Source organism: Epinephelus moara, chromosome 14 (genome assembly GCF_006386435.1).
Source record: "Epinephelus moara isolate mb chromosome 14, YSFRI_EMoa_1.0, whole genome shotgun sequence".
Lineage (NCBI taxonomy): Eukaryota > Metazoa > Chordata > Actinopteri > Perciformes > Serranidae > Epinephelus > Epinephelus moara.
The window spans coordinates 3,430,285-3,455,939 of NC_065519.1; the positions used below are offsets into that span (position 1 = coordinate 3,430,285).

Genomic DNA, 25,655 nt, shown 5'->3' on the forward strand with positions numbered 1-25,655 from the left:
TTTTTGACGACATGCTATACTATGACGTTTTTTAATGGTTTTTGACGACATACTATACTATGACTTTTTTTCAACATTTTTGACGACATGCTATACTATGACGTTTTTTAATGGTTTTTGACGACATACTATACTATGACTTTTTTTCAACATTTTTGACGACATGCTATACTATGACGTTTTTTAATGGTTTTTGATGACATACTATACTATGACTTTNACTTTTTTTCAACATTTTTGACGACATGCTATACTATGACGTTTTTTAATGGTTTTTGACGACATACTATACTATGACTTTTTACCTTCGTTTTTGACGACATGCTATACTATAACTCTTTTTCACGGTTTTTGACGACATGCTATACTATGACGTTTTTTCATGGTTTTTGACGACATACTATAGTTTGACTTTTTCATTGTTTTTGACGGCATGGTATACTATGACTTTTTTTCGTCCTTTTTGACGACATGGTATACTATGACGTTTTTTCATGGTTTTTGACGACATGGTATACTATGACGTTTTTTCATGGTTTTTGACGGCATGGTATACTATGACTTTTTTTCGTCCTTTTTGACGGCATGGTATACTATGACGTTTTTTCATGGTTTTTGACGACATGCTATACTATGATGTTTTGTCATCATTTTTGACGACATACTATAGTTTGACTATTCATGGTTTTTGACGGCACGCTATACTATGACTTTTTTTCATGGTTTTTGACGGCACGCTATACTATGACGTTTTCATGATTTTTGATGACATACTGTACTACTGCTATATGACTTTTTAAAAGTTATATTTGCTGAAAATTGTGTCATGTGATGAAAAAACAAAGCCAGAGACATTAGACCGATATCTACATGTTTATTGTAGATTCAAAAACAGGTAATAAAATACATTGTTAAAATAGAAGTTGTATTCAATACATCTGTAAATAAAGTGAAAGTTCACAGAACTTTCTGAAAATGTAGATGGAGACAAAATATTTCTTGCACACAAAACACAGGACAGTTACATGTTGTATTTAAAGTATCTCAGGTAGTCCTGGTCAGGCTGCAGTGAAAGAGACAGATCACTTTTAAAAGGTGCTGAAAGTTAGCAGCGAGCGTTATTCTTTCAGGACGGCGGCTCAGGCTCAATAACGTCTCTGAAGAGCCGTTTGAACAGAGCATCAATTATTCATCCACTCTCACACTCACACAGTCTGTGACAGCGGTTTCACACGCCGCCCGTCAAATGTGCTGCATCAGTGGAATCTATCTTCCTCTTTGTCCTTCTCCATCGGTGGAGGACGGAGTGCGCACAGAACACTGGCAGCCATTTTAAAAATCAGGAACAAAAAAAGAGTGTAGGGAGAGTACAGAAAGTGTGGTGTTTCTCCACAATGATCAGATCATGAAGTCATAATGCTTAACGGCAGCTTTAAAGTGCTATTCATCTTCAACGCAAACCTTTTACGCTGCTTTCCCCAAAATCAGAGAAACACTGGTCTTTTTTAAACCCCCTAAACGTGGGACTGTTTCTTTAAAAGATAATTCTACCCTTTTCATGTCACTCAAAACATCTTCTCTTTGATTTGTATTGTTACTCTGTAAGATTTCACATAATTCAATTCCCAAAAGCTCCTCCGTGACTTCACACAATACTCCCGTGTGGTCCCATCTTATTCCAAACATTTATACAGCGCATGTTGAAGTACATGTCTATCACACAGGTTTATAAGCATCATATCTCCAGTGTTTCTCTGTTGGTAAACCTCAGACTGTTTGTCATCTCGCCTCCTCTAGTTTTAGCAAGCTGAAGCTTAAAGGTGCAGTGCAGAGTTTTCCTCTGACTCAGCAGAGAGTATTGCACAAAGATCATGTAAAGCAGGGGAAGTCCAGTACAGCTGCAGGCAACTTGAACTCATCAGTCATGGGGCTCTGTCCAGCCTGGACGCCCTGCAGAAGACGAGGGAATGTAGGTTCATCCATTGAAGAGATAGAAACCCCCTCGACTCCTCCAGAATGTAACTTTTTTGTTGTGTTTTTTTTTTGTCCTTTTTTTTCCAGCTTTTTCAGGAGCTGTGAGAGTTGGGAGGAACCCTTCCGTCCTCTCCAGCAGGTCAGGGTGTCAAACACCAGGTGGCGATGTTTCCTCACAATCAGCTGGAGCTGCTCTCCTGCTGCCGAGCTAAAACACAGAAAGGTACAAATAAGGATTTAGAATATATATTAATTTAAAATATGAAGTGTATGAAAGCTTGACACTAACAATAACATATGAATGTCTGTGTGAAATAAAAATATATAAAATATGTGACTTTGTTATGAACATTAAAATCATAATATAGTATAATGTGACATGAAAAGTAAAAAATAAAGTCTAGTATATCTTTATAAAGGTTCTAAATGTTTTTTTAAAGTCACGTGAAGTAAATAAAACAAGTCATAGTAAAGTAAATCATAAAAAGTTTCTTACACAGTATAGTATGTTGACGTTTTTTAAAAAAAAACATAGTATAGCATGTCTTCAAAAACGATGACAAAAAGTCATAGTATAGTATGTCGTCAAAAACATCGAAAAAGTCATAGTATAGTATGTCGTCAAAAACAAAAAAAGTCATAGTATAGTATGTCGTCAAAAAGAAAAGAAGTCATAGTATAGCATGTCGTCAAAAACAAAAAAAGTCATAGCATAGCATGTCGTCAAAAACAAAAAAAGTGATAGTACAGCATGTCGTCAAAAACAAAAGAAGTCATAGCATAGTATGTCGTCAAAAACAAAAGAAGTCATAGTATGTGTTTGTGTTTGTGTGTGTGTGTGTGTGTTTGTACCTGTTGAGTCTCTGAAGCGTTTCTTAGCCTCGGCTCTCTCCTCAGAGTCAAAATACCAAACTGTGATGGCGTACCTGAAACAGAGACAACAGTGATGTTTAATACACCTCTGGGTTTGTAGATTTCATTTGAAAAATCACTTTTTAATTTCTTGTTGCACTTAAAGTCAGAGTTTGTTTCACTGAAGTAGATCTAGTGTCTGTGAAGCAACTAAAATATACTTTTAGAATATAGTCTGAGTTAAACTGCCTGTGTTTCCTAACACAGCGTGCAAAAATGCTGCCTCTGTATACATCTGAGGCAGCCAATCAGAGATGGAAGGTCATGACATTAGTTACTTCACACTTCTATATTCATAGAGGAGATACATGTAAAACATATTAGCCTCAGTCAAAGATGTTGTTTACTGGTTTGGGTGTTATTTCACTTTTACACCAGCAGGTGGAGCCAATGATCTGTGGATGAGGTGTTTCTGTCCTCAGTGAAAATAAAAGGATTCAGCACTTTAAATGCACCTGATTAATTCAATTAAACTGCATCTAATCTGTTTTAACTCATAATAAAAAGCACACACCTCTGTTGTGCTGTGTCAGAGTTTGCTGATGTCAACACACTTTCAACACTAACAGAAAATAATATTTACTGAACTTCATTTGATGTTAAAGGTTATTTCCTTCCCAGAAGACCTGTCTGTTAACGTAGCAGAGACAGTAGCGTCCTGTTTTTGTGGGCACAGTGAAACTGTAGTTCATCAATTTATCTTAATTGTATTTTCGAGGTTCTGGTGCTTTAGTTTCAGCTTTTGTAGAAGAGTTTCTATTTTTTCTCCACTGCATTCAAGAGGGGAAATTATTGTACTATTTGCTCTCCTACATTTATCTGATCATCATCTGTTAGATGGAGAGGTGAGGTAAATGTTTGAAAGTTTTGGGTGGTAAAGTGGGAGCTGACACAGGTAGACAGGATGTGCAGGATTCATTATCTTCAGTATTCAAGTCGTCTGACTTAAACTAATGCATCAATTAATCATCCCAAATGGGATCTAAAAAAGTTCCAACAATGTTTAAAATGATGTCAAACAAAAATATCTCTCTCTATCTGTCAATTCATAGAGATTTGAAGATAACTTTCTTCCTTCCTACAGGAACTGAACACCTCTGTCTTTAGTTATCAGGATTATTGATTGATTGGTTACCTGGTGGCGTACGAAGGCTGCACCTCATGTGGGTTCCTGCGGTCGGACCAAAACAGGAGCAGCCGGTCAAACAGCGGCTTGATGTCGGCAACGTAAGATTTCCCCTCTGGAAAGATCCTGAGGATGCCGCCGTGCTCCTGATCAACGACAACACCACAAAGATCAGACACCATGAAGACGAAGACGAACTGAAGGATGAAGAGAAACTCTTCTCCTTCTCAAGCTAAATTAACTTTAACTGCTTTAACTACATTTTGCTGATATGTACTATAATCTGAGTCATGATCACAAGAGATCAGAGAATTTAAAATAATCAATAAAATCACAATCATAAAGAAAGAAGTTCAAACAGAGTGATAGAGTGTGAATTCAGAAATGAGCAGAGGTCCCTTAACGCACCTTGGCGTCCCAGTTCTTGTTGAGGTAGTAGATGCACGTGATGCAGCGTCCGTCGTGGTTTGGGTTGTCCACGTGTTTGACGTAACCTGCCCCGTTTCCTGGGTAACACGCCACCATGGCCTAAAGACACACACAGACAACACACACTTTATTAGACCTCAGTGTCACACACAGTGTTTGAGAACGTTCTGCGTGTTTCAGAGAGACACTACAGGAGTAGAAACCTGCACATGGAAGGGCAGGTTAAGGCATTAAAACACAAACAGACACGTTTGCAAGAGATTTTGAAACAACATAAAACTTGTAGGGAACTGAAAATGTTCGGTATCATAATGCAACAGACAATGAGTGTCGACTTAAGGAAAATGTCACTACGCTGATGATGTGGATCTTTACAAATGTTCTTTTACTTGTTTATAAATCTTCAAATGACCGTGCCCCTCCACACATCATGGAGTTTCTATCATTTTATGTTCCAGCCACTGAGGTTCTCCACTTTGCTTTATTTTGAAATGTTCCTCATGTGTCTGCTGCGAGCACTTTCTATTTTTATGCCCCTAAACTGTGGAATTCACTGCCTCTGGATATTAAAATGCTGAGCTCTTTCTCTGTATTTTTAGAGTAAATTAAAGACCCGTCTTTTTAATCTGGCCTTTTAATGTGGAGTAACGTCACAGTCTTGAAGTTTTAACCACTGGTTTGTACCTTATTTTATCCCTCCTGTTTATTTTTATTCTATTTTATTTATTTACTCTTTTTTGATTCTGTGGATTTTGGATCGGCTTTCTTTTTTAAAATATTTTATTACTGATGTAATTTTTTAGGCCTGCAAAACTTTGTGTGTGTGTCATTACAGTTTTGCCATGTGAAGAACTTTAGGCTGCATATTTGTATGAAAGGTGCTATATAAATAAAGTTGAGTTGAGTTATTCTTTGTTCGAATCATTTCTGATTTCAAATAAACATTCTGACAACCTACTTTATTTATTTGTCTTATTTAGATGCTCTCGTTCAGCTGTTTGTATTTGGACATGAAACAATTCACAACTGTCAATTCTTTTGTTGAAAGAAAAAAAATACATCATCTGTAAAAACGAGTTTATATTCCCCCAAAGTAAGTTATGTAAAACAAAAGAAAGTATATTTTGGACACTCAGGTTATGTATCAGCTTTATTAAACAATCCATGCGATACAAAGCTCGAGTGATTCTCCTCACTATGATAGAAAATACAAAAACTGTTTGCTCTGAAGAACAAAGCGCAGTGTGTTTTTATCGATAATGAAAAAGAAGAACATGAGGAAAAAGGTGTGACGCAATTTCAAAACAAAAGCTGACAGATGTGATTACAGAAACTTCCCGTGTGTGTGTGTGTCTGTGTGTGTGTGTCTGTGTGTGGGGGGTGGTTATTTGCCAATATTTCTGAATACATCGGGTGTGTGTCGTGGTTGTGTGTCTACGACTTCAGCTGCACGTAGACAAGTTGTTGCAGTCATGTGTGTCCATGTGTTGCATGCATTCTGCTGTGTGTGTGTGGTGGGTCAGTGCAGGGAGGAAACTAGATCAGTCACACTTGTGGTTGCAGCAGTGATAAGAGCAGTCGAAGCCTTAATGACTGAGCAGAGTAACGGCTTAAAGACAATCAGGATTCTGATGTTAGTGAGGAGACGACAACTAACAAATAGATCTTGATGATAAAAACTAAGATGAAATCTATGTTTCAGTTTAGTTGACAAGATGTGACAAAAATGTTAGTGATCGACTATCGGACACTGAAAACCAAGAACGGCCGTGCTTGTAATTCTCTTCAAATGCCACATAAGCGACAGGCTGGTAAACTCCAGTAAATAGTCTGCACCACAATGTTTTAGTAGCCAGCAGAGACAGTCAGAGTGGAGCAGTGTCAGCCGTTGGTGCGAGTTGAGAGCTGTAATTCAGCAGTAAATAATCAGACGTGTGTGTGACTGTGGATGGTGGAGCTGCTGAATGGATTTGTGGAGTTTGTTAGTTGCAGCGATGGCTGTTAGCAGCTAGCTCCACTCGTTAGCTGCTGAATGGCAGCGGAGCAAGCGGCCACCGACGACAACTTCGGGAAGTTTTCTGAGTTGATGGTGTTTGACAGGCAGGTAGGAGGCTCAGTTATCTGTGAGTTTAACTGCGCTGTAAGTAAACAGTCTGAACTCGTTTCTGGGAACAGCACACAGGTGAGGTTGGGACTTTATAAAAAGATAGTGACCAGATAGTAGCAGCATGTACTGAGGAGGACGCTACAAAGCTTGCAACACAGCAATGATGAAAAAAGTGAGGTGAAATGCGAAGCAGACAAAGCTCGATCCAAAACGAGACTGAATCTGGGGTCCGCCTTCACTTTCACATTTGATGGCGAAACTTTCTATAAACTGTAACAGACAATTCATGCATACTCCTAATATTCTCTATGCCTGCAAATACTACAAGACAACAGGTCAATATTTTTTACTCATGACAGCTTTGGCCTGTTTAAAGTTTACAGTCTTTACGATACAGATATTCAATCAAATAGAAGAAAACTCAAAGGGTGTAAAACTATATTCCAGTAAAAGTAAAACATACTTAAGACAAAAGAAAAAGTCAACTCCAGTGCTCCCATCATCCTAAAAAGACCTGCCCCACTCACTGCAGCGATGCAGAAAGTGGAAGCTGATTGGCTGAGAGCAGCAGACGGTCATCAGACATGCGACTGTGTCAGAGTCAACAAGAAGCCCAAACTGAGGATTTCCTTCAGGAAAAACAAACAGCTGATTCTCTGGCGCTAACGCACACGACCCCTGAGAGGTTACTACAGGTCATCTCAGTGAGACGGCTTTAGCTGGTTAAAACACAGGGTTTTCTTCACAGTCTTAACACTGTAGAACTTTGCACATTAGTCAGGTACAAACATAAAAGTTTGGAATCAGCAGCTGTTGATGTTTTTCTTCTTCCTTTCAATAATGTCTATTTTAAACAGATTTAAAAGTATAATTCCACATTTACTCTATTCTCATTCACAGATTAAAAGGACTGTTTGGGTCTCTGGTTCTGATTTAAACTGGTTCTCTCCATATTTATCCAACAGATCCTTCTGTCTTTATCAGTAACCCTCTTTCTTCCTCGGCTCCCATCTCCTGTGGTGTACCCCAAGGTTCAATACTCGGTCCAGTTCTCTTCTCCATTTTTTTTTTACTTCAGCTGGGCTAAATTATTCAGAAATATAACATATATTTTCACTGTTATGTGGATGATACACAGATCTACCTCCCCTTAGAGCCAAACAACATCAACAAACTAACTGAAGTCAACAACTGTCTTCACGACATCAAATCCTGGATGGCTAAAAGTTAAACTAAACAAAATTTATTTCATTTGGACCACAGCACTTGACCAGCAGTATTTCCCCTCATCTTGGCCCTTTGGTCCCCTCTGTTAAGTCCAATTAAATTTAGGAAATCTTAAAATCTTAAAAAAAAAAAAATCTTAAAAATATATATAAATAAAAAAAATAAATAAATAAATAAAACAAGAAATGGCCAAGTCTCACAGCTGATTACGAACTTTTCAGCGGTTGTGTATGAACCTAACTAATGTGCAAACAAACATGTTTTTCTGCGTGTTCATGGTCGCTCACTGAAAAGCCAAAACCCATTTACTACTAAATGATGTCAGCTGCGTCCGCTCTAGCTGCGTCATCACCGACACATCCTTTCTTTTCAGCGCTCTTATTGTGAAACTGTGAAAGACGAAAAGCTTCACACGCTATGGAAAATCTCACATTCTGCTCCCAACCTTTTCTTTACAATCACAAACACACACACGCTTTATACCAGAAGGTCATTGCGTAGATTAACCCTCATCAAACACATGGGTGAACGCAACATCAACAACATCTTTGGCAACCGAACTGACGTCAGCGTGTACCACCTGATGTCTGTCTTCACATGTAACCACATTGAGTCCATGCCTTCCTCTGAACGCAACATCAACAACATCTTTGGCAACCGAACTGACGTCAGCGTGTACCACCTGATGTCTGTCTTCACATGTAACCACATTGAGCCCATGCCTCCCTCTGAACGCAACATCAACAACATCTTTGGCAACCGAACTGACGTCAGCGTGTACCACCTGATGTCTGTCTTCACATGTAACCACATTGAGTCCATGCCTCCCTCTATCGCTCTACACGTTAAGGGGGGAAGTTAGCAGTTGGGCGGGGGAGGGGGGGGTCAAGCCTTCCTCAGTGTGCACGCAAGGAACTCCAGAGCTGCACGTAGCTTCAGCCTTCCTCTGCTGCCGCTGACAACAAACCCCCAGCACTGATAAAGAGTGGCTGACCTGCTCCAAAAATCACAGGCGAGCTGCACTCACTCTGTCGGGGGAAGGAGGGAAATCACGCAAGTTTGTTTACACGCTGCCACTAGGGCACGTACACACACACACACACACACACACACACACAAACATCATCATCACCATCACCACCACGTAACTGCTATGAAGTGAAACTATGTGGAGAAACACAGGAGGGCTGGGCAGAGAGGAAATGATACACTGTGGAGGAAAAAAAAATGACTCAAAACAAAACGCCTCACCGAGCCTTGCGCCTCAACTTTATCTTATCTTTCTCATAGAGAGGAGGAGGAGGGAGGAATGAAGGGAGGGATGGAGTGCTCTGAGGTCTGTGCAGTTGTTTGGCTGGTTTCCAGTCTGCTGAAGTCTTTAATGACAGAGCTACGTGTGGAGTGTGAGGCTGCAGTCTGGATCGATTTCAACGGCATAAACCTTAACAGTGATTCCCAAACTGACTGGACTGGAGCCAAAACTACACGGGTATAGGCGCCAATAATAATACAAACACTGGAGTGTTAAAAGAATCAGATATCATTCATCCAACATTTGTGCGTTTGAGCCCAAAGTTCCGATAGTTAGAGATTTTTTGATGCAATCGTTCCTCTAGTTTGTAGTGGCGGTGAGGACGACCTCCCCGTGTTGTCCGTCAGTTTCATGGTTACAGTTTGGGTTGAAACTAACTAATTAAATTCATCTTTATTTCCCTATTTTGTACTTTCTCTCAGGAATCAGGGCGTCGTTACACTTGTAAAAAATCTTTTATTCCGTCTGCAATTCATCTTTTAAATTCTATATAAATTTTTGTTTTTATTGTTTTTTTTATCTCTTTTATGTCATTAACTTTTATTGTTTCGAGAATTCCTTTATTTCATTGAACTCCTTGGCACATGTGACTGTATATTATCTTATAGTGTGTGTGTACAAGGCAAGCTGTTCTTTTCTAAATCTGAATCTGAATTATAAAACAGGTCGTAAAAAAATTATATTGCGACCAGTATTGCAATTGTAATATTAGTCAAGTTTCATTTTCACTAATAAAAAAAAAATAGAAAAAAGATAAAGTGATTTTAGCTGGGTCTCTACTAATAAACACATTCCCTTCCATCTAATATCTCAGGTCCTTCCTCTAATTTTATCTCTTTATTTAATTACACAGTCATGACATGATGCGTGACAGGCACGCTCAAACGCCTGAGGGATCAGTCACTGCTTTTGATCCGTGTGTGTGTGTGTAAGTACGTGCTGAGGAGTGAGGGAGTGAATAACCGAATAAAAGGCTGAGTGTGTACGTGAGAATGTTCACTGCTGCATCTGCAGGGAAGAGATTGTTTTACTGAATGAATCAATTTGTGTTTTTGTTCTACAAATAAAGTCTGACTGATTGAGTGACAGAACACAACTTATAGCTCAGTAGCAGCACAGCCAGGTCTTTACATCTGTTGATCCCCGCAGGACTCCACTCAGTCCAGACTGTCTCAGGAAGGTTTGTGGGTTGATGGTGTTTGACAGGCAGGGAGGAGGCTCAGTTATCTGTGAGTGTAGCTGTGCTGTAAGTAAACAGTCTGAACTCAGATCAGTTTTCTCTGACAGAGATGAAAGTTTAGTCTGAATCACCAACTCTGTGAGAGGACACCAGTTTAAACCTCCAGACTAACATGTTGCACATGAAGAAACAAGTTATGTTTCTGCTTCTTAACAGTCACATGGATAAGTCAGAGTTTACAGTGAACCTGGGGACAAATCCTAGTTGTCTCACATTAGTTATTTGTTGAGAGCAGAAATACAGAGATGTTGAGCTTTTCAAATGATCATCAGTAAATCATCCCTGAAGGGCTGCATATTTTTGCGTCCTCAGATCCATTGTTTGTTGCAGACACATTGCAGACGTGCACAAACTTGTGACACTGCTGTGACGCACACACATTCTCGAACATCTACATTTTAGGCTGTGATGGCTTCATCGCAAAGGTTCAACTTTTGGAAAGCAGAAGCTTGCACCACATGTCATGTGACGAGGAAGAACCAATCACAGCCAACAGATATCTTTCCCTTCATCCGTTAATATCAGTCTGTGACAAATAGGTTGATCATTTTAGCACAGGGCTTTACATCTGTCTCATGGACAATGTTTTAAGCCTAAACACTTAAAAAAAAACACCTGGAAGAATTACATTGTGGATTACAGGATTACATTAGGTAGGCTGTGATACGGTGCTGGTTGCTAAGCAACCATAACCAAGGCCTCTGCACACGGAGTCTTTTTTTGTCTGAAACTGTTGCACATTGAAAAATAAGTCAGAAAACTGAGTCCTCAACGTTTGTTGACAGCTACGTTCAACAGGTCAGACAGTGATATTCAGGTGGATGATGATGATGAAGAGGAGGAGGATGTGGACCGCACACAGAATGTGGAGGACAGCCACGCCCCTTCATGCAGCTGTGGTGCCAAATAACAGACAGGGAGGAAGTGATGACAGTCAGACGGGTAACTCCAGAGGAGAGAGGCAAAGAAGGAAATGTGTCTTTATATTTTGTCATGTACTGCACATTTATGCTCCGAGTAGAACAATAAAACACATCGGCATCAGTGTGCAAGGTTTCTGTGTGTAAGGATTTTTTTTTCCACATGATGGATTAAAAAAACAAATCTGAAAAAACAGACTCAGCGTGCAAAGAAAAAAACTGAATCTAAAATAGCTAAACAGCTGCCAAAATGAACGCAGGCTGAAGGCGATTAAACTTTATATTCACTTCAAGTTTTTACTGTACGAAGAAAAAACTTCTGTGTGTGTGTGTGTGTGTGTGTAGTCCCATTGTAACGGGGTTGACCTGTTTTCTTAAGAAGTTAAATCTGATAACGTGCATGCACAAACACTTACGATAAGGGCGCACTGTACGCTGCTGCACCTGAAGACAGGGCGGAAACGCTGGAAACGTGTGTGCGTGTGTGTTTGTGTGTGAGAGATTATGTAAATCTGTATGAGTGTTGGTGTGTGTATGCGAGTCTATGTGGAGTGAGGGAGGGACGAGGGCGTACGTGAGAATGTCCACTGCTACATCTGCAGCTGTGGAAGATGTATTCAGATCCTTAACTGTAGTCACAGTACTAAACCCACACTGAGACAATACTCCATTACAAGTTAACTTCACTTAAATAAAAGTAGACATCAGCAAAATGTACTTAAAGTACAGTAAACTGTTCCATGCTGTCAGTGTTTGTTTATAGCGATGCATCATGTTCTATGAGTTCATCATTTGTAGTGTGGCTGTTTTCGTGTTCTAAAAATCTCACGTCTGTTTCCCTGAAAGAAGGAGCACATTTTTAATACATATTCCTGGTAAGTACTCAGACCTAAATTCCCGGTATTCAGCCTGAGTCTACACGCCATCAACACGTCTGCCTGTGTGATTAATCAGCACGCAGCAGCAGAGGACACCCAGTGGACCTGAACTGGTCCACTACATTTCCTGTCCTCCCCGGAGCGTGCTCTGGTTCCTGGAGCCTTGGCTCGGGGCCCAGAGGGGGTCGCTGGACGGCTGCCAAAAGAGCCTAGACACTAAAAAGGGAACAAACATGAAGGGACTCTCCGATGACCCCGCGGCCATTTTGACATGTATGAGACAAAACAGCTCCGGTCGGCGTGGCGCTGTGACCCAGACCGACCCGAATTCAGCCAGAAAACTGACCTGGTTTTGGGGTGTTTCAGTCGAGCAACACAACAATCCAAACTGAACAAACTGTGGAGCCATTGTAATGGAAATTATTCACATAATTTAAAGGTAAATCATATAAAATCTGTACAACTTTCAACACTTATCTAACGGAAACTTTGAGGCCACGAAGCAGAAACACTGTGAGGTAACCTTGCATTCTTCCACTCTCTGCACTCGGCTCATTCCTGACAGTTTGTTGTGAGTCCGCCTGCAGATCCTGAAATAAACTGACAGAGAGACGAGTTTCTGACTCAGGTGTTTTGTCTAATCCAAATTACCACCACACCCTCAAATGAGAAGCATCTCCTGTATCTGATATCACCTGCAGCCCAGAATGTGACCTCAGTATTACTGCACAGCCTAAACAGAGTTCGTCAACGCTGGTGAAGCCAAAGACAACCTCTAACTTCACACAGTGGTGGTAAACTTAACCAGAGCTCCTAAAATGGAGGAAAATCCAACGCTGACAACAAGCAATGTAAAAGGAACAATGTGTGTGACTTCAGGGGGATTAGGTGAGGTGAGGAGTGCAGATTGCATCCAGCTGAAACTGATCTTCCTCAGAATTTCTTCAGTGTTCATTGATCAGGAGGTTTTCACCAGGAGCCAGATTATACTCAGAGATCTCTTCCTCTCCAACATGACCAGACCAGCTGATTAACACCACAGAAAACACTGAATAAAGGAGTTTCACGTTACAAATCCGCGTTTATCCGATGCTGTGTGGCATGTCACTGACTGGCCGATCGCCCTGCGCCCATGAATGTGCTCACCTGTTTTCTCTGATATCTTAACGTGAGCTCGCCTTAGTTCTGATCCTGGCGAATTATCTGCAGAGGCCTCCTCCTCATCATCAAAATAAACCCACCCGGTGATTTAAACCAGTGAAAGCAGAATGCAATTAAGCACTTAAAGGGTTATAAAAGAATCAGTGACGGGGCCTCTAACTGGAGTCAGTGTTTGGGTTGTCCTTTCTGGGCCACTGTAGAAACATATCAGTGATCATGGTGGACTCCGTAGATGAGGACCTGCTCCCTATGGAGATGTGAACAACTCATTCTAAGGCAACAAAAACATGACAAATCTCATTTTCAGGTGATTACACACTAAAGAAACTCACTTATTATATCATGTTCACTGTCTGCCAATATTTCCTCCTGGACCTTTATAGAAATCTGCGTCCCGCCCGCCGTGCAAACCAGCCGATCACAGCTCGCTGTCACAGTGAATTAGTGAACACATATAAACAGCAACTGCACGTCAGCGCTCTGCTGAGGTCAACCATCCCTCCGTCGCTCTAAATCACAGATTAAATGACAGCGTGCAAACACAGGGGGGGAATTTATTCAAAGCAGAACACGACTCCATCACGTACGATGCAGACGTCTGGTGGCGTGGTGGTGACATCAGCGGGAGAAATCCTCACGCTGACTCATAAATCAAACCCACACTAAAGGTATATTAACCCCTTATTGCACGTAGAAACCACCTTTACATTTTAAAGGCCATGTACATAAGTGACATGTCACACTGTCATGGGTTTGTAAGAACATCAAGTCCAGTGGCATCACTCTGTGGAGACGTGATGAGCTGTGACTTTATTTACTCTGACTGTTTTGGCAATAAAATGTCAGGAAATAGTGAAACATGACCAAGTGACAAAGTCTTCAACTGTTTTAACCCACCAACAGTTCAGTTTATCATGTTTGACAAAGAAAAACATCAAATTCTCACTTTTGAGACGCAGAAAAACTCAAAATATTTGGATTTTTTTTTTATTTAAATATGACTAAAACGATTATTTAATTATCAAAATACTTGCAAATTAAATATTTGCCATTTGATGAACTGATTTAAATGTTTACCTGTTGCAACTCTAGCACAAATGTATATTTTGAAATATTAAATGAGGTAAATTTACAATAAAAATGTGCATTTTTGCTGTTTTTAATTATTTATAAGAAACAATAAAAAATTAAAGTAGTAAACCACATGTTGCTGGGTGGATCCATCACAGTGGGACAGGTTCATGCAGCAGGCCACAAAGTTGCACTAATCTGCATTGTGCATTAATGTTTATTTATATTTGAGGTTTAATTTGATTTATCAATTTATATTTTTTACTCTCTGATAATCATCGTAATGTCACAAGTAATGTGTTCACGGCTGTATGAACAAACAATCTGTCTTATCTTTCTTTTACTTGACAGATTAATAACAAATCAGTGCGTAAAAGAAGTTTAATCAACTTTATGCGCCATGACGCTACTTTATAACATTGCTGCTCTTTTAATAAACAGATGTATATTTTGGTTTCCAGTCTTCCAGCCCTGAACTTGAACCAGGCCTCGGTCTCTTACCTTGGACCTCTCCCGGATCTTCTTGCACCCGAGCCGGCTCGCGCACACGGAGATGAGTTTATCGATGAGGTTGAGCAGGAAGTTGATCGCCTCGCAGCCGCGCTCGGCCCCGCTCACCCAGGCGATCTTATCCCCGCGGATTCTCCTCCGGTGGACGCCCCGGACGGAGCCGGCCAGCCTGCCGTCCTGCAGCGCTCCGGAGCGGTGCATGTCCTTCACCTGCTCCAGCACGACGCCGCCGGCCAGCTCCCCGAGGACATCGTCCACGTAGCAGAAGCCGTGCGCCAGCAGCGCCGGGACGATCCGCTCCAGCGCCAAACACTCCAGGTCCGCGTCCGAGACGTGCTCGATGAAAGGCATCTTAACGGCGGCGGAGATGTTGGACCGACTTCAGACTGATGACCGGACAGACAAAGTTCTGACAGAGCACAATAACCGTGGTTAATGTGTCACGTGTACAGATAAAGTGTGTTACTCTCTCAGAGACAGTTTGTCACCGAGGTGTTTGACTGACAGCTGATATATGTCTATATATATATATATATATGTATGTACATATACATATGATATGGAACAGTGACAAGAGGAGCTCTGAGCCTTCAGACTGCTGCAGCTCTGAACTCTTCACTGGCACCATCGGGCTCTTATTAAAGCCGCAGCACCGTCGAGCCTGCACGTGCGCAAACACACTACTTCCGGTTAGCGATTTCAAAATAAATGCCTCATGCGATCGTACCTTGCATTTTGTTTCCAACACAAGGGTTGGGGGGGATCGACACAGCATATGATCAATACACGAACGCCGAGTATCTTTTTTTTTATTTTATGAATTATTTATATTGCAAAGAAAAATGTAACTTACTGGGATAATAAAATGAAGTGCCTTTTCAGTCCTTTAGACACATTTAGCTGCAATAAAAATGTCTGCAGTGAGAAACAGACTGAAAACTTAAACACATTTTGACAAAGTTTCCTTTGGGGACAAAAACTGCATTTGAAAAATGACTTGCAATATAACATGTAATGAACATAAGACTTGTTTTACTTTCAGTGCTAAGAAAAAACTCGTGGACGCTACTTTTCTGTATTCTGTATGTATGCATCCTCCATTTTATGTATCACATGTGCACAGTCCCTGACTCATCACTGTATCTTTATGATTTGGTGGGTTGGACGTCACTGACCACTCGCAGACAGCAGCACTGATATGTTTATATTTTTAGTTTCCAGCTATGCTGCTCCAGGTGGTTGCTTTTTAATGAACCCTGTATGTGAACAGATCTGGGAAAACTATATGGGCATGGAACAATCTCCAAAAACATAAAATTACAAACCCATATATCCACTGATGAATTTAAGGGCATCATAAAAAATGTGGTGACAGACGTGCGCTTGTTTTCCGTGAGAGGCCACTGTGTTTGAATAGTTGTTGTTTTATTGTGGATTAATGTGTTTTAAATAGGCTGCTACCTCGGACAGGTTTCTGTTGTAAAATAGTTTTTAGATCTCAGTGGCGCTTCCTGGTTAAATAATACAAAAAAATAAATAACCATGTATTATGGTGTTAGTAGTTGGTGGAAGTTAAATGTGTAACGGTATGAAATCTCTATTTTTAGGGGAGCAAAGTTATAATGAAATAAAGGGATGAAAAATAAATGAATGAATAAATCATTTTATTTTTCATGCTAAATCAGAGCCCATAGTCTCGACTGTCATTGTCCACTTTTAACAAGTTGCTTATTTAGTGCTGCAACTAAATGACTGATATACTGATTGGCAGAGAATTAATTAATTAGTGATGCAAAAATACCAAAATATATGTCACATTAAATTGAATATCTTTGAGTTTTGGAACCATCCACAGGGACAAACATGCAATTTGAAGATTTCATTATTGGTCAGAATTTTCCACATAACTGCACAAAATGTACGGCTCTTTAATTTATTTATCTTTAAATATCTATCATGTACACTTTCATAAATATTTATTAATATTTTCTTTGTGAATTCTCCTCCTCTATATTCATTTATCTACTTGTTTTTTTTATTTACATCTCTGGAGTTCATTAGATTTAGATTCTACAAATTATAACTGACATTTCTCACTATTTTATAATATTTAATGAACTAAATAATTTCTTTAAGTAATAGTTGGTGATAAAAATAATTATTTGGCTCTTTATTAGACATCTACTCTTCATTAATTAAACCACAGATCTCACGAGGCAACAATCCGACTGAAAAGCGAGTCAAGCCTTTATTTTGAAGGCACGCAGTGAGACTTCCGGTCTTGTGGCTGGTTGTTGGAAAGTCCTGTGAGGGAGACAAGTGAGACGTGCTGGATGTGATGTTTACCATGAGAGGGAGGAGGAGGAGGAAGGAGGAGGAGGAGGAAGGAGGAGGAGGAGGAGGAAGGAGGAAGAAGGAGGACCGCATGTTCGGGTTCATACGAACTCAGATACATTAGAACCTACACAATAACATGACTCCATGTTTATGTGTCATCAGCTCGCACCTGGTGTGTCTGAGGAAACAGAAATCAGAGGCTGTAATAAAATATGAATAATAATCTGTTCACTGAATCTAAACACATTTATATGAACTGTGCGGGTGAAGAACGTTAATAAAGAACATTATGTACAACAAGTTCAACATGTGGCTGCTTTTTGTTGTGAAACTCTTCATTGAGTTGAAACAAGGTGAAGTGACTCCGCTCTGCTGCGTGCCCGCGCACTAGGCGTGCCCGCCGCCATTGACGACTGGGGCAGCAGCATGTAGCCCTCGCGCCACGTGACTGTGAACGTGAAGTTGACCACGCGCCAGGAAGACACAGCTGAGCGGATGGAACATATAGGATGATGGTGTTGGGAAAAATAATTATTATAATGATGATGATGATGATGATGATGATGATGATAATTATTTATTTAATAAACAGGTTTGCCCCAAAATTTTAGACCACATTTCAGTCTCCCACTGAGCCGCAGACCTTTTTTTAACTGCCACCAAAATATTGACTATTTCTTTTTCTTTTGTTAAACTTTACCTTTTTAACCCCATTTTCATATAAACAGCTGAATTTATTTTCAGTTTACAGTTCATTACAAGATAAATTTTCAGTCAGAGTTTAATGGAAAATAAATTAAGAAAAATATAAAAGATTTAAACAACCAATAACAATAATTACAATAAAGAAAAAACTAATTAATTAATAAATAAATAAACAGTTAAGGAGATGTGGAAGAAGGTAATAACTAATATGTTCTAATAGCTCACACACTTCAGTAACTTCAGGTAACTTATCTCTGCACACCTGCACGTACATACACTGACACACACACATTAATACCTGCACGTAACATTTACAGTTGATTTAAGCTCCTACATGGGCAGGGCCTGAGCTACATGACTCACTCCCTTGGTAACTATTTGCCTCAGGGACGCAGCGTTTGTCAGTGACACTCACAGCGCCTATAGATGTCAGAGGAGCTGCTCGTTAAATATTTTTAACAGAAAGCTAAAAACTTGCTCTGACGTCCTGATTCAGGTCTGAAACTCTTTGTTTCTACGCTTCACACTGCTGCAGCTCTATTAAAATCCTATTATCTTATTATTAATAAAACTTTTCCGTCTTTATCATGATGAAAATACTGAACACAGAACATGTGTTCAGATGACAACACAAGACATCTGAACACATGCTCTGTGATTTTACTTTCACAGAATAATAGAAAAATTAAATAATGACATCACAGCCCTTATTGCTTCAGTTATTACCAGAGTTCACACTCTCTCATGGACAAACTTTCAAAACTTGGGCGATGTGGCTCTAAAATAATATCACGATATTTTATTATGCGATAAAGATATTAATGACCTGGATATGAAGCTGTCTGAGTCACTGGCCTCGTTTAAGTCTCTCCTAAAAACATACGTATATCATAAAGCATATCCTGACTTTATCTGAGCTTCTATTTTATCATTATCTTACTGACATTTTATTATCTTGATTTTAACTTTGGCCTTATTTTACCTTTTACTAGATGACATTTTATTTGTTTTATTCTTCCTGTGTTTTATTGCACAGCGCTTTCTAACTGTGTTTTGAAAGGTGCTGTATAAATAAAGTTTATTATTATTATTATCATGATATTGATGATATGACAAATTAGTAAAAATATATATATGTATTATTAATTTAAGAACATAGAATAGCAACAAAATAAGTGACATAGTTTCACAGTTTGCTTCAAATATTCAATAAAACTACAAAAAAACGACCTCTCGTTTCTTTAGTTTTAACAACAGGATTTTGACGACTTCCACGCCTTTTCCAGGCCTTGAACATGTGGCTGTGAAATTCCCTGACTCTCCCAGGTTCCCCATAAGCGTGGGAACCCTGTATGACTGTAAATAAAACCATCAGCCTGTGTATCAGTGTTATCATCAGTGCTTATCAGTATTAGTGTCAGAAGCTCTGTGAGGCAGATACACTCACTGACCCCAGCTGCTGTGTTCAGGAACATCAGGAAAAGAAACCACCCTGTATCTGATTACAAAAGACTTAATAAGGAAAGGTTATATCAATCATTATATTTATAGATATATATCAAACAAAGCAACTGTCACCAACCCGCTCGCCCCCCTCTGAGGAATGTGACAGCTTCCTGTGCCAGCTCTGCCACCACGTCCGGTGTTAATCAGCACGTTGCCACCTGCTAACGCCCCCCTGATCAATCAGGACCAGCAGCACACTGGTTCCAGTAAACACAGCTCAAACACAAAGCTCAGAAATAGCAGCCGCACACGGGGAACTGAAGGTCAGAGAGCAGCAGGGCGGTGAAGTTATTTTGGAAAGTTCAGCTTGTTTCTGTGACGTGACGTCAGACTGGATGGACGCCGCCTCCGTGACTGCAGCTCTGCGACCCAAAACAACACATTCATACACTTCTGTTTGTGATAATATTTTGCTCACATTTGCGACTTCATACTGCAGCTGCTGCTCTCAGGATAAATTAAGTTATATCTATATGTTTTCACAGAAAGCTGCTGCAACATAATGAGCAAATGTTTTTAATGAACGGCTCTGCAAAGGTGTGCTTCATTTGTTTTCCATCAGTATCCGCATGTAGCAATTAAAGCAGGATTAATGTTGTCATAGTTTGGTTTAGGCAACTCGAAGCAACCAATGAAATCTTGCCGACTAATGACATTACTGGTCGACTGACGTTTGGTCGACTATTAGAGGGCAGCTCTAAAAAAAGAGTCCTGGATACAGCGTTGGAGGTGGGGCCCAATTTGTTGCCATGAAAGGTGCTCAGTGGTGCATGAAGCCAAAATGGTTCAACTCCCGTGTCTAAAAACTACCTGGATGATCGGCGCCGCTTCCAAATCATTGGGCGCATGAGCAGGTGCACTGGAGACTTCCACAGTCGAGCCGGCTGCTTCCAGTTTAGCACTCTGATAACTAAAATGGGAATAAAATAATCTTGCAGCTCTTCTAGACGTTCCAAATGCACATATCTTGATCACTATCAATACTCAGATTAAAAGGATTTTTACCAAAAATGTTTATGTTGTGTGTTTTATGTTAAATATATAAACTGTCCGATGTTTCCGAGACAGATATCCCTGCAACTACCTGCAACTCGCAGTTCAACTAAATCAAATCTGCCACAAATTACACATTTAAACAGCTCCCAAATACAAAACATGTCCCCTGGGATCTATATATATATAATCAGCAGCTGATTTCCTTCTTTTAGTAAAATCCTAAATGACTGAGTTGTTTTTTTTCCACCTGGACCTTTCTGCTCTGCCATTTCTCCTCTAATCATCAGGCTGTAACCTGTGACAGGCTGTTATGACACCACAACTATCACACACTCACATATATGGAGTTCATTCACGTAGGTTCACGGCAAAATCACTTGACGACACCGACTCGTGTGCGCACGACGAGAGAGGAGAGGGAGAGACGCTGTGCTGCTGCCAGAGGAGCCGCTGACTGAGTTCCCTCTGAGTGCTAAGAGAAGTAAAACATTCAGGACGCCACAGTTTATTCTACACTACTGAAGCTGCTCCTCTGTTTGGAACCACCAAGGAGTCAGTAATAATTTCGCTTCAGTCATGCTTGTCGAAATGTTGCGAGTATCACGACATAAATTTTTCTTATTGTATTAAAAATCATACGGGAATTATCGTGAACGAGATGATATGTTACACCCCTATGCTGCAGACAAAGTTCAACTTCAACTACCTGACGACTCTCCATGTTGACTGACCAGGTGTGCACAGGTGTGAAAATGAAGCCTACACTGCCAACCAAAATGTTTGCAAGTTATTTTTGCAGACAAAAACACAAACAATCTGCAGCAGCATCGAGAAGCACCACAGAGCTGAGTCAACTCCTCTCGCAATGAATCTGAACTTTACACGCTTCATGATTACAGATGGGTGTGCACTGGGAGCTGTGACAGCAGGTGACAAATTCCAGGTAAGTGTGACAGTGCAGTTAGCTAACAGGTGATTCTGGCTCTGATTGATAAGCTGAAATAGTTTGGAACAAGTGCGTCATTAAATCTGCACAGAGAGCCTTGAAAAGTCTGAGTTGGATACTCAGAGAAACCTGCACTGTGTGAGTGTTCTGTGTGTTTGGGTACCTCACATGACGGCAGTTCAAACTCCAGCCAGCAGCTGGTTGTGCGTACGTGAGGAGAGCTCCATCGTCCCAGTTAACCATTAACCAGCCCTCTGTTTCCTTTCTGATGTGCTGCCAGACACAGGAGGAAAGAATGATTCCTTGGAAGTGTGGTGCAACCAGAGGAACACTGCCAGAGAGTGACTTTAGAGTGATGGATGTGCTTTCAAAGACAGAGTTTGACTGAAGCTGCTGATGTCTGATAATCTGTAGATATCGCTCTGTGACGCCCATATAATCACCAGTAATTCATTTTCCCTGCAGAATTAACAGAAGCCTCTGAAGCAGCATTTAGAGCATCATGGGACGTGATGTTTAGCAGGGTTCACTCCCGTCTGTGGATACAGGGTGAGGCCAAAATAACACCTGACAGTCTACTGCCAAGCCACAACCTTAAAGCATCTGACATCAAATCTGATCTGTGTGAACTTTATAAAAGTCAGATCTTGTTGAGACTGTCACTCAGGATTAGGCTCACTGAGCTAAAACTAATACACTATAATACAACAGCCCCGACAGACAGAGACGCTGACACAGGTTACATGTTCAGATTGTTGCTGACTTTACAGTCATTTTAGAGGCTGTGGTAAAGAGGCAGCAAACACACTCATACTGTCTACTTCTTATTAGAAATATTCCTACTAGTGGTCGACCGATAGTGGAAGTTTAATGGCTGATATAATGATGATAGTTTGGAGCAGGAAAAAGCTGATTAATCAGCCGATAGCACCAGCCTGCTCATGCAGGACACAGAATAAAATCATTTTAATGTGGGACTTAATTCCTCGACTGCACTTGAACAGTGTTAGAACAGCATTAAAGTTGGTGGCGCACATGGTCGCAGTGAGTTGGCTGATTGACGCCGATGTCTTATATTTTTATCACTAATAAATGCAGGGAATATGGTGTTTTACTCAGAAATGATGTCCTTGTGTTATTTTTGCACTATAACCTACCTCTGTTAAACTGGCAATAACAAGAAGAACTCTGGTACTGTGAACATACATGTGAATGTCAGGATTATTTTATTTCCCAGAGGTTTACTGCCTTTTTGCACATCATATTTTTGATTTATTCTGTGTTCAAATTGTTCATATGCTGCTTGTTCCACACAATTTCTGATAATAAAAGTATTTGAAAATAGTAAAATGTTCTTCCTTCAATTTATATCTTTGTAACGAGTGTTTGAACTACATTTAATCCATCAAAAGCAGGTATTTCAGGGTTTTTTAAATTGAAAAACGTAAAATTGAATCGGCCGATATATCGGTTATCGGATTTTTTTTTATTCCATAATATCAGAATCGGCATCGGCCCAAAAAAATCTATATTGGTCGGGCCCTAGTGTTGACCATCCCAGAACTCTGACCTACAACAAACCTACGCTGGTAAACATCAGGGCGAGGTATGCTGGAATGATAGCAGAGTTAATGTGCTAATTGGACATACTATGACAGAATGGAATTTTATCGGACACTAGCCACCACCCGGGAGGGACGAGGCGGACGCGGTGCCAGCATGAACAATAGAGGAGGAAGAGAGCCGGGATCCAAGCCAAGCTAAGAGCTAACCCCACCAGGCCTGCAGCACCATCGCTACTGCTGTCTAATGTCCGCTCCCTCGACAACAAGTTGGACGAACTGCGGTGTCTGTCATCGCTACAGCTGGACGGTACGACGCTGTTCAGAGCGGACAGAGAGGCAGCTAACTGATGAACAGATGAGCAAACTGGAAACTTAACCTTATTAGGTAACACAGATATTGACAACGTTTACCTCTGGAGACATCATTTACAGCTGAAAAAGGGTAATAAATCACAATATTCAGCAAATCACAACACTTTAAAATTGCAATAATATTATATCGTGACTCGATGACATCGTATCGTGGAGCCTCTGTTGATTCCCACCCCTGATGTAAACAGCACAAACTCCATATATGAGCTGCACATGAGCATTCTGTATTTGTTTTTGAAAAGCACTATATAAATTAAGTTGCTTTTAAACCTTAATATGATTTACATAAATGGGATAAATAAATAGGAAGGGTTATATTAGTAATAGGAAATATAACCCCCGTAATAGCTTTTCCTTTCTTGTTTGTTTGTTAGTTCACTAAAATATTTTGTACAGTGTCTACAGGATTCAGACAGCTTATCTCAGTGTACATCCTGATGAACAAAGTACATTTCTTAACATGCTAATATGTTTTCATGTTGTTTGATCAACATAGTGGCATGTTTTTTTTAATATAAGACAAGATCAAAAATGTTGTGCATGAGTCAGAAAATAAGTATTTCTGCTGTTGGATTGCAACAAGGTTTTAACAATAACCACCTTTATAAATATCACGATTTCACAGTATCATAGAATTTATACGATTATCAATCAGATTGATCCTTAAAAGAATTAAAATGGATGGATTATTTTTGTTTAACTGAAACTTGAAACCATTATGTGAATGGAGGTATGTGTAAAAGTGTCCACTTTGAAAATAACTACAATAAAGTTAAGCAAATGTACACATTATGATAACGGTCATCTTTTATATCACTGCAACTCTAGTCTGCTGATTTATACTGCCAAAGGTTTTTCTAATATAATAAACAGAATCTGAATATGGTTTAAAATCCAGATTTGGGATTTGTGATACTTTTATTTTAATTTTTCTAGCAGCAAAACACAAACACAGCTCTTTAGATGACGCTGTGAAACACTGTTAATGTATTGTTTCATTAATCTAATATATATCGTCCTCGGTATATTTCATTTTAATATTTTTAAGATGTCATTTTAAAATAAAATATCCACACTACCACCTTAGGTCACTGCAGCTAGGTTCATAACCAATGGGGAAAAAGCCTGGAGGGGGTTTGACCAATAGGAGCGCCGATCCGAGCTGACAAGCCAATAGGATTTCGCTATGTAGAGAGGCGGGGATGTAAGTGCCAACAGGTTGTATAACTTTCTCCTGTGTTTAATCTGGTGAAATAAAACCGGATATATGAGGATTATTAAATACAATTAACAATAAAACGATTAAAGATGCTCCCATACAGACTGTTTTACATTCAGCGCGTCTTTTAGAAGTCAGAGAACTACGGTAGCTTCCCTGCTCCGTACTGCTAGCTAGCAGCTCAGACTTAGTACTTAATAACGTTTCCCGCCATGTAAACGTAAATAAAATAAAATACGAACCCATCTGAATACAGGATGAACTCCTCAGCGACATTTCAGCAGACTCCATGTCGATATCAGGCGTGTTTGGAGGAACGTATCAGCATTTAACTCCACCAAGATCCAGGGAAATCACACTAGCGACGAACAAAACAATCGATGTAAAATCCAACATGGCGCCGATCTCTCTTCTTCGCTCTCCTCCTGCAGCCTCAGCAGCGGTTAGCTCAGTGCTGCCTCTGGTGGCCATGACGGGTGTCGCACCTCAATAATGAATGGTACCAAAATGAAGTCTTTCTTTTTATCTTTTCTATTCAGTTTCTATTCTATGGAGGAATTATGTTGATGAAAGGACAACTTATTAAATTTCTCTGCTAATAACCAGCATATTATCCATCCTGTCACTATATACAGTTACTGTTTGAGGCTGTGAGGAACAATAATGTGTATTTTTATTTTTTTCCTGGACGTGTGGTAAGAAAATATATATTCAGTAAAACTCTTCCTACATAAATAAAATGTCAACTTAATTGGCTGTTTAAGTTACTTTGATTCAGACAGCAGTGACACAGCTGCTCCTTCAATAGGTGGGTGTCTTAAACACATGGAAACACTCCCATCTAGTGTCTGGTGAAGGTAACTACAGGAGGAAGATCATGGACACCAGCCCAGAGACATTCCATAGAACAAACTTAATAATTAAAGCCCTTAAACTAGAATTACCACCTCGTGGTTGTACACCCCTGCGCACCACTGAAGTTGCAGTTACAGTCTCCATCCATGTCAGTGAAAACATGGATGCTTCACACACACAAGATCTATACAATCAGCACAGTTTCAAGATTAGAGTCACCAATTCAGTATCTGACCAAATGTCTCCCCTTCTGTTCCTGAGATATGACGCTGAGTAATGGACAGAGC

At 40.0% G+C, this 25,655-nt stretch overlaps 1 protein-coding gene and 1 long non-coding RNA gene across 2 annotated transcripts; both read right to left on the reverse strand.

Annotated features, from left to right (window-relative positions):
• Positions 1 to 858: 858 nt before the first annotated feature.
• On the reverse strand, positions 859 to 15,474 carry egln3 (egl-9 family hypoxia-inducible factor 3). Its single transcript, XM_050062208.1, has 5 exons — positions 14,859 to 15,474; positions 4,421 to 4,540; positions 4,022 to 4,158; positions 2,827 to 2,900; positions 859 to 2,182 (listed from the first exon to the last, which is right to left on the reverse strand). Exons 1-5 carry the CDS (start codon positions 15,216 to 15,218, stop codon positions 2,154 to 2,156), a joined length of 720 nt encoding a protein of 239 aa, XP_049918165.1. The 5' UTR covers positions 15,219 to 15,474; the 3' UTR covers positions 859 to 2,153.
• Positions 15,475 to 15,852: 378 nt separating this feature from the next.
• Positions 15,853 to 24,901, reverse strand: LOC126401112 (uncharacterized). The gene is made up of 3 exons (XR_007571044.1): positions 24,756 to 24,901; positions 21,521 to 21,630; positions 15,853 to 17,382 (listed from the first exon to the last, which is right to left on the reverse strand). It is a non-coding gene; the product is annotated as an uncharacterized LOC126401112 (long non-coding RNA).
• Positions 24,902 to 25,655: the final 754 nt, after the last annotated feature.

Coding starts and splice junctions, on each gene's coding strand:
- egln3 (XM_050062208.1), bottom strand. CDS start 15,218: ATGCCTTTCATCGAGCACGTCTCGGACGCGGACCTGGAGTGTTTGGCG. Junction 4,541..14,858: donor AGATCCGGGAGAGGTCCAAG/GTAAGAGACCGA, acceptor GTGTGTCTTTAG/GCCATGGTGGCGTGTTACCC. Junction 2,901..4,021: donor CAGCCTTCGTACGCCACCAG/GTAACCAATCAA, acceptor TCTCTGTTTCAG/GTACGCCATCACAGTTTGGT.